Here is a 9,332-nt window from a genome sequence, read left to right as displayed (position 1 = left end):
GGCGGCAGCAGCAGCTGCTTCGAGACGCTGACTCGCGTATAAGCCGAGGGGGGCATTTTTCAGCCCCAAAAATGGGCTGAAAAACTCGGCTTATACTCGAGTATATACGGTACTTGATTTGTTTGACCAAAATTAATGGTGTGTTATTTGGTCAGATGTTTAATGGCTTCTTGATTAGGACTGGATGACAATGATTACTTTTGATAATATTTTAATTGTTTTTTGAGTAGGACTGAATTTTGATTATTTGAAGAGAGAAAATAGGGATTTGTTTAAAGGGTAAAGGAAAGATTCAGATTGGGTGTAATATTAATGTTGTTATTTCTGATAACCCTTACTGGATGCTTGCTGTTTAATAGGGAGAGATGAGTTTTTAGAGATGAGTTTTTAGAAACTGTGATGAGATATGGAATGAAGAGATCTTTGCTTTTACTTTAAGTCCTTAATGTTGATTATACTTGCTGGGGTTGAAAGGGGGAGTTCTTTTTATCTTTTCCTTTTTTATGCACTTTTTATTTTTAATGCATTTCTTTATTACATGGTTGTATACATTTTATTTGTACATTATAATAGTTAATAATTGTATCTGTGTTAATGCTAACACTATATTGCAATATAACTGTATTTTTAAGTCACGTTTGTTTGTTTGTTTGTTTGTTTGATCAGCATGGAACAGGTCCAAAAGAATCTTTTACCTATGGATCTGCACATAAAGTGACTGGAGTTCATAAATATTTTACAGTCCAGTAGAATAAAAAGTGACACCTCCTTTGAATAGATTTATTTACCCTTAGTATAGAATTTTTTTCCCCCTGCAAATTGTTGAAAGGCTGCTGTCATTTTAAAAATCTTAATGGTTATACTTGGCATAGATGAAAGCTGTATCATATTGTCTCATATAACATTCAACAAAATGAGAGTTTATTTCCTTTAGGTGTCATTATCAGAGAATGAGGATTCACAAGATTCTTCGGATAGCATGGACTCTTCCCAGAAAGCAAGAGGTCTGTTAGCACGCCGTCCATCTTATAGGTCTGTATTTTATACCAAAATATAATTTCTTCTCAGATCTGTACTAGAATTATTATGGAAAATAATATTTCATGGCAAACTTGGATTATTTGAAGAAAATGGAAGAGTACCAATTCTTTTGGCCTCATCTATACTAGCCAAATGGCAAAAAAAATGGTCAAGGACATAGTTTTAAAATCATTTTTGGAATGGATAAATTCCCTAACTGCAAAAGTCTGATTAGATAGTGTCTATTTAAAAAAAAAAAGCCTCTCAATGGAAAGAACCAATATTGATCTTTTCAGTTTCTTTAAGTCAGTGGGTTTTTTTTTAAAGTATGGTCTAAGAACCCCTAGGGATCCCTTTTTTTACGGCTCCACAAAATCAATTATTTGCCAGATAATGAAGTTATTTGCAAAAATTTAAAAATGTAAGTTTTTAAAAATTCTTTTAAATGAATCTACCAGGTCACTTATTCTGACAGTTGCTTCCTTATTAAGTTTTCTCAATGATTTAATTTAAAAAAAACTTGGCCAGCGTTTATTTTTTGCAGTTTTACAGTCCTAAATATAAGAAAAATTCTGTGTTGTGGTTCTTTCCACATGTTTTCAGAGAGGAGTAACTGCTGGTGACAAAATAAATAAAAAGTTATTAAAAAGACTTCTAGTGTTTCTTAACTGCATGCATATTAGTATTATAAAAGAGCATAAGAACATCAAACCAAATAGCCATCAAACCAACTAAATCACCATTGTAATAGTAGTTTTTAAATTTATACAGTCTTAGCAGCATTAACAACGCTTTTTGTTCCCTGCTTCTAGAAAGGCTGAGAAGAGTTTTAAAAAAGCAGTCCAACCACAGGATGTAAGAATAGCCCAGTTGCAGTGTTGGGAATAGTCAGAAAATTCAATGTAGTGTTTTTCTTTCACAGTTTCAACAAAACTTTCAAAGACATTGTTTTGTTTCATGTTCAGAACATTTAACTATTTTGAGGTTAGAACATTTTGAGGTGACAGTGTTTTGTACAAGTCTAGATTATAGTACTTCCTGATGAAAAAGTCCCTGAAGAGATAGGAGATGAGTTATTCTGCACAAATAATCTTTGCTCTGCAGTAGGGGAATCCAATAGGTACCATTCTGAGTACTGAACATTGCAAATTTCTCTAGAACTTTTCCTAAACATTAATTTTAGACATAGTGCATTATGGAGTTAGATTTTATTTCCGTGCCTTCACCATTTATACTGAAGCCTCTGAGAAAGTCATACCAAGACTCTGACTTAGATATTTCGAAAAGGAAAAAAACCAAGACTGCTATTCTTCATGTTCCATTTTCTAAATCTTGTTTTGAGTAGGTATTTGTGATTGAAAACAAATAAACAGATAATAAAGCAGGGGGTTGGACTAGATGACCTCCAAGGTACCTTCCAACTTTACTATTATTATTAATATTAATATTAATATTAATATTAATATTAATATTAATATTAATATTAATATTAATATTAATATTAATATTAATATTAATATTAATATTAATATTAATATTAATATTAATATTAATATTATTAAGAAAGTGGAATTCTCTTCTGGATCTCTTCCCACTTCTGGAACTTTTTCTCTAGCTGGCCATATTACTACCGTGACTGAGAATGATCTTAATCTATATTATCTTATGTGACTTTTCTGGCCGTTCTTGGGAAAAAAACCCAGCACCATCATAGTCATTTACCATGTAATCACCTCCCACTTAGATTATAGTAATATGCTAGGTATGATACTTCCCTTGCAGACTGTTCATGAGCTTCGGTTGGTTCACAATATCAAAAATCATGTTTAGAACCAAATGTTTACTAATTCCAAATGTTAATTTCAGTCTGTGAAGACCTAAATCATGTGAAGGAAATATTTTAATGTCTGAATGCCACATAGATTGCTATCTGATGTTCTGGCTAATTGGTGGCATTGATGGTACCGTGGTTAGAATGCAGCATTGCAGGCTAATTCTGCCAGCTGCCAGGAGTTTGATTCTGGCCGGCTCAAGATTGACTCAGCCTTCCGTCCTTCCGAGATTGGTAAAATGAGGACCCAGATTGTTGGGGGCAATATGCTGATTCTCTAAACCACTTAGAGAGGGCTGTAAAGCACTGTAAAGCAATACATAAGTCTAAGTGCTATTGCTGTTCCTAGTGGTTAAAGATCTTGTATTTTCTGAAGCTAACAGCCACAGATTGCCCATTTGTTTTTTGTCTATAACCTGAATTTGAGGGAGTCAGTGTAGTGAAGTAAATTGTTAGATGTGTTTCAAGAAGACCCGACTTCTGTGTCCACTGGGTGAGTTTTGGCAAGCCCTTCTGTCTCTGAGTTTTACCTGGCTCAGGACTATTGTGAGGATAAACTTAGGGAAACCATGGTTTGTCTTTTAAGTTCTGTGAGAAAATATGGGATGTATGCAACAACAGCATCATACAGCAGTATCTCACAACTTCCAAGTTAGCCTGTGAGCTTGTGCAAGAACTTCAGTCTGCTTCTAAAGCTGTTTGGACTTTCCTGGCTATCTGATAGGATATTTTAGTCATGGAATCTAGATTTTAATACTGCTTCCCAAGCAAATGTCTTTCATAAAATATCCACCTTCAATCTTTTTATTACATTTATTATACCTTTCTATAACATATTCAAAAATAGGCATCACTAGCAAACAATCATTTTAATGAAAAGTGTTTAGTTTTATAAGGCTACACAATATTGGACTCTGCTTCTCTTGAATTTGAAAAAAAGCCAAACCGTGCCTAAAATTATACATATTACAATAATCAATGTAATAATAATGTAGCAATTTATTCAGCACTTTTTTCTTCCAGCAATATACATCTGATACATTGTGTTGCTTTTTTATAGAAAAATTTTGAACGACCTTTCTTCTGAAGACACAAGGGATAGGAAAGGAGATGAATCAAATGCTGTTGTCACGTCAGTGCCTGTCAATACACCTGTTTATCAGACCAGCACTGGTCAATATAGTATGTATTAATTAATAAACGTCTACACTGGATACGTTGCTAGCACCCATGATTCTAATTCAGGATTACAATCCCTTCCAAAATTATTTATTATCAGGAAAACGAAGCAATGATTTTGGAAATGTTTTTCATTCAATAATTATTTATTATGAGTTAAAATCATATTTTTCTCATACTAAATATTTATTCATTCAAAACATGTAATCGAACAAGCTAGCATTGAAAAAATGGAGGAACATTTTTAAATTGTCAATTGAAGATTACTTAATACATATTTTTAGGCAAGAGACTGTATTCAGTGGAATATTCCTGTGGGACTGCCCAAAAGAAAACAAATCTTGCTTATTGTTTATCTTATACTGTGCACTATTCAGCATCTTCCCTCTTTCTTTCTGCCTTGTTTTGAAGTTGCCATTGCCCCAAATGGACCGTTACAGTTGAGCAGTCCAGGTGTGGAGAGTATGCAGGGCTTACAGACGTTTACAAATGCTACTGGGACTCCACTATTACAGTATGTGCAGACATCTGATGGCCAGCAGATACTTGTACCAAGTAATCAGGTAGTGGTGCAAAGTAAGTATCCACTTTAAATACAGGTAATTCTTGACTTACAACAGTTCATTTAGTGATCATTCAAAGTTACAACGGCATTACAAATGTGACTTATTACCATTTATCACAGTTACGGCCTTTGTAGTATCCACATGATCATGTGATCAAAATTCAGATGTTTGGCAACTGGTTCTTACTTATGACCGTTGCTGTTTCCCAAAGTCATGTCCTTCTGACAAGCAAAGGCATATTCACTTAACAATTAGGTTACTAACTTATCAGCTGTAGTGATTCACTTAACAACTGTGGCAAGAAAGGTCGTAAAATGGGGCAAAACTCACTTAACAAATGAAATGTTGGGCTCAGTTGTGCTCCTAAATCAAGGACTACCTGTAATTCAAACCATTAATCTCTGAAAGCTGACTGTGTAACCAATCACTTTCTCTCAGTCTAACCTACCTCACAGGGTTGTTGTTGTGGGAAAAATAAGAAGAAGAAGGGCGAGATATTAATAAATAAATATTAGTACCAGTTCATTAAAAGTCCATTTATAACAAGGTTGTTGAATTTTCAATATACCTAAAGCTTTGGTGCAATTCCCAAATTCCTTCCATAATTTATTAGTGGAAATTGATCATAATATTTAGCTTTGGTGACTAAGATGTTCTCCTACAGCAAAAGAAGGGCGACCTGTGGTAGATATTATTCTCCCAGTTGCTCTGGGAAAGGGCTTAGAATTGTTGTAATGCTACTTGTCTACAGGGATTTAGCTCTTTTCCCAATTTTGGCTCTTCTTTGTCCCACCTCTTCCAGCCATCCTTCTGGCCAGGACTATGCAGGTTAGCTGTTTTCTTTCCTTTGCCTTTTCTTTGGTCACCTGAAAGTAGGGTTGACAGGAAAGGGTTAAATCCTCCCTCTGATGAAGGAAAAGCCTCCCTTCAATCTTAATCTTTTTTTCTGAGAGAATTTTTTCTTTTGGCTTCAAGTAGACTGGGGGAAAAAGCAGCAGCAGCAATAATAGAAGAGAATGTCACAGAGGTTAAATAAAATGGGCTTCATGCTGGCTCAGGAATTCTGGGAGTTGACGTCCACGAGTCATAAAAGAGCCAAGGTTGCCTACCCCTGCCCTAGAATGAGCAGTGCAATAAAATCTCTTATTGTAAAAAAATGGGTATTTGCTGTTAAGTCATGTGTACTATTTTCTATCATTTAGCCAGTCTAACTATTTGGGAACTGTCTCTAATGCTTGAGCCATTAAACAATTAGTCCTGACCAATTATATAATCATACTTTTTGATTAAAAAAGTAATGTTGCTTAATTCCGCAAGTTTTGCAATTTTCCACTTTCCACATAGAAATTTCTGAAATGGGCTGAGTATTCTTGCTCATGCAGAGGAGATGACTGTTCATGCAAAGTCTTTGGTTCCCTTTGACACCAAAGAGTAGTTATGCAAGGAAACTAAAGCTTATTGTAGCAGTGGCACCAGTTGTAGTAATTGATTATGAATTATTTTTACAAGCCTCCACTTCTTCAAATTAACATTTCTGTGTATAAGTTTCCTTATGTATTCTGTGGTATATCATCCTTAATAAACAACCACTACTTTTTGTGTTCCAGTACTGCCCACTTTTTCTGAGTGAGACCAATAATTGTTTCCTAACTATGCCTATTTTTGATTCAAAGGACTGGAAATAAACCTCAGCCAAGAAAAGATCCCCTTTCCTTCATTAATGAACTAGTTTTCACAGATATCCTAATTCTTAGAATTTTCCTTTTATTTTAATGCTAGTTTTGGATTATTTGAAAACAAACATGGATATAACATTTTAAATGTTAAACCTCTTGTTTAATTTAAATTTAGGCCTGCTTGTGCCATCTACTCGCACTGAAGATTTTGAACTGCAATTTTTATGCTCAGTGCCCCATTGTTAGCTAATATTTTCAATAATTATAATTAATAATTACTTCTGAAGCATGTAAGATTCCATTTATATATAAAACTGGTATTGTAAGAAAGTTTTTTGTGTAGGGTGTTCCATGCAGTTACAGTCTCCAACATTGCTTGCCTTTCATTGCCCATTCCATCAGATCTGGCAGAGAAGGCGTAGTGGAGATCCTGTCTGTCAGGGAATGACACTCGGCAGGTCCCAGGAGATGGGCCTTCTCAGCCAAGGCAGCCACCTTTTGGAATCTTCTCCCCCCCCCCCCGAAGCGAGGTTAGCTCCGTCCCTCTTAACATTCCACAAACCCCTCGGGATCTGGCTATGCCATCAAGCCTGGTTCCCTTACTGCAGTTGTCAGTATCTTCTTTTGTTCATGTGCTTTTTTATTGTTTTCATATGACTGCTTTTATATATTTGTTGATTTTTAATTAAATACTGTATGCTGCCCAGAGTCACTTTTTTCTGAGATGGACAGCCATATCAATTTCATGAATAAAATACATTTTAAAAGGTGTTTTCAAAAAAAGACTTAATATTCTAATCCAGTGACCATTTGACCTGACTTTTAAACAGCAAAGGATATTGCAATAGAATGGAAATGAAGGGAGAGAGTGCCAAAAGCAACTTACAGCCTCCCAGGTGTTTTATTAGCTGCAGTATTGTAAGAGAAGCTGATTTAAAGCAAGGTCCAGTGCTTTATCTGGTCCCCATGGAGGTCCAGGCGAAGGAAACATCATTTTATATTTTCACCCTCATTGTAGTGAATGAAATTAATTTCAGACAGTAAAGAAAATAACGGTATATGCAAAAATAAAATCACTCAGATTTCCAAATCTTTTTCCAAATCCCGTTAAAAAATGAAATGTAGGAGTCCATCATTTTCAGTATTTGCCTCAAAAATACCCCACTAAAATTGTATATTTGTTTCTTGCCCAACCTTAAACCTAGTGGAATCATTAATTTTATTTGGAGGGTGGAAGTGGCAGTATTTCAGAGTTTGGGAATCGCTGCTTTACCATGTGCTCTACTCTGATTCCTTAACAGCTGCATCTGGGGATATGCAGGCCTACCAGTTACGCAGAACACCAACCACCACTTCCCTTCCACAAACAGTTGTGATGACAACTCCTGTGTCCTTGACATCTCAGTCAACCAAAACAGATGATCCCCAACTAAAACGAGAAATAAGGCTGATGAAAAATAGGTATTTACTTTCCACTTACGTTCTGAAAAGAGATCTTGTGTACAGAGATTACCAATAGGTTTCAGTCTTTTATCTTGCCTAAGGAATATTATTCCCTTCTAAAAGCTTGTTTATATTGCCTGCTTTTTTCCTGATTTCACTTTATTTTGGAGTGGGAAATGCCTTCGTTTAAAAATGCCTTCAAGAAATAAGGGGGAAAGAATTGTTTTTAATAAATAAGAAAACAAGATTCTTGAAAAATGAATTTAATGTATCCCCCTAGGAGTCTTGCTTCATAATGAAAAAGTATTGTGAAATGTTCCATCACATATACCCAGTGGTGGGATTCAGCCGGTTCGCACCACTTCAGCAGAAACGGTAGCTAATTTTTTGTTGCCCAGGCCCAGAATGGACTTCCGGAAGCAGCATCCACACAGAAGACCGGTTGTTCACATATTTGAATCCCACCACTGCTTATACCATATACTGATGGATCACTTGAACGTCTACCGTCTATGATTTTTAATGTGTCAAACTTCTGAAGTAAAACCCTAAATAGGCTTCAGACTATGTTACATCCTTCTGTGGGTACTTAGTTTGAGGCCATATTCAGTGGATATACGGTTATTTTGTTCCTTAACAGGAACAGAGCAGATTTATACATATGCTTTTTCTTGGACTCATTTAACTGTAGACAGTCTTGACAGTTGATTTTATTTGGTATAAAATATTGAAAAAATGCTCAGCATTTATTTCAAAATTTAGTTGAAAGAATTAAATCAGATCTTTATTACTGCCAAAGATCAGCAAAAGGAGGGAAGAGCACTGTCAATTAAAAACATAAAAAGTTCATCAAAGGTTAAAAAAGGAATACAAAGCTAAAAAGATATAGAACAAAATTCTATATATAAAACAAAAATCTAAAAGGAGGGGTAGGAGCATAAGATGAATGTAGGGGATCATAAAGGTTAGTACATGGCAGACCATGTAAATCACAATACAGAGCATTCTAGAATGGCAAATCTATACTTAACCTGGCAAGGGAAATACCCTAATCATCATATAAAGAAAAAAAATGATAATGGCCAGCATCTTCTCTAAGCAAAAATGGAATGTTTGTAAAATATGTTGAATTTTGTATCGTAATTAACATATTTTTGCTTTTGGATTTCAGAGAAGCCGCTCGAGAATGCCGTAGAAAAAAGAAAGAGTATGTTAAATGCCTTGAAAATCGAGTTGCTGTCCTTGAAAACCAGAACAAAACTTTAATTGAAGAACTAAAAACTTTAAAAGATCTTTATTGCCATAAAAGTGTGTAAGAAAAGAAGGTGGAAGCTTTTCTGCGAATATCAGGGGGATTTGATTTTTTTAAAGATTAAAATGAAAGGTCAAAAATCTCTGTTCAAATTCTACAACTTAAAGACTCTTAAAATATTATTTGAAATTCTTGCATGGCAGAGTACTAAAAGAAAGCATGAAATTGTGTGAAGCCATTCCTCTGGCACAACTGGAATCTTGATTAAATCAGGCTACATGGACATGTACCTTCTGTCAATTGAACAATTGGATTTCATGAGCTGTAGTTTAATTTTAAATGCTTGTTAACTTTTGATTGCAGTT

General features: G+C 34.9%; 1 protein-coding gene across 2 annotated transcripts in view; it reads left to right on the top strand.

Moving 5' to 3' along the window:
* The window catches only part of ATF1 (activating transcription factor 1), a 24,295-nt gene extending 15,233 nt beyond the window's left edge, over positions 1-9,062 (top strand). For both annotated transcript variants that reach the window (XM_015831849.1, XM_015831850.1), the window contains 5 exons: positions 935-1,032; positions 3,912-4,033; positions 4,442-4,606; positions 7,574-7,733; positions 8,887-9,062. In XM_015831849.1, coding sequence (XP_015687335.1) covers positions 935-1,032; positions 3,912-4,033; positions 4,442-4,606; positions 7,574-7,733; positions 8,887-9,031 — 690 coding nt within the window. In that variant the 3' untranslated portion in view covers positions 9,032-9,062. The remainder of the gene's footprint in view (positions 1-934; positions 1,033-3,911; positions 4,034-4,441; positions 4,607-7,573; positions 7,734-8,886) is intronic.
* The last annotated feature ends 270 nt before the right edge of the window (positions 9,063-9,332 follow it).

Source organism: Protobothrops mucrosquamatus, unplaced genomic scaffold (assembly GCF_001527695.2).
Source record: "Protobothrops mucrosquamatus isolate PMUCROS unplaced genomic scaffold, P.Mucros_1.0 scaffold_282, whole genome shotgun sequence".
Taxonomy (NCBI): domain Eukaryota; kingdom Metazoa; phylum Chordata; class Lepidosauria; order Squamata; family Viperidae; genus Protobothrops; species Protobothrops mucrosquamatus.
This window is presented reverse-complemented; position numbering and strand designations above follow the sequence as displayed.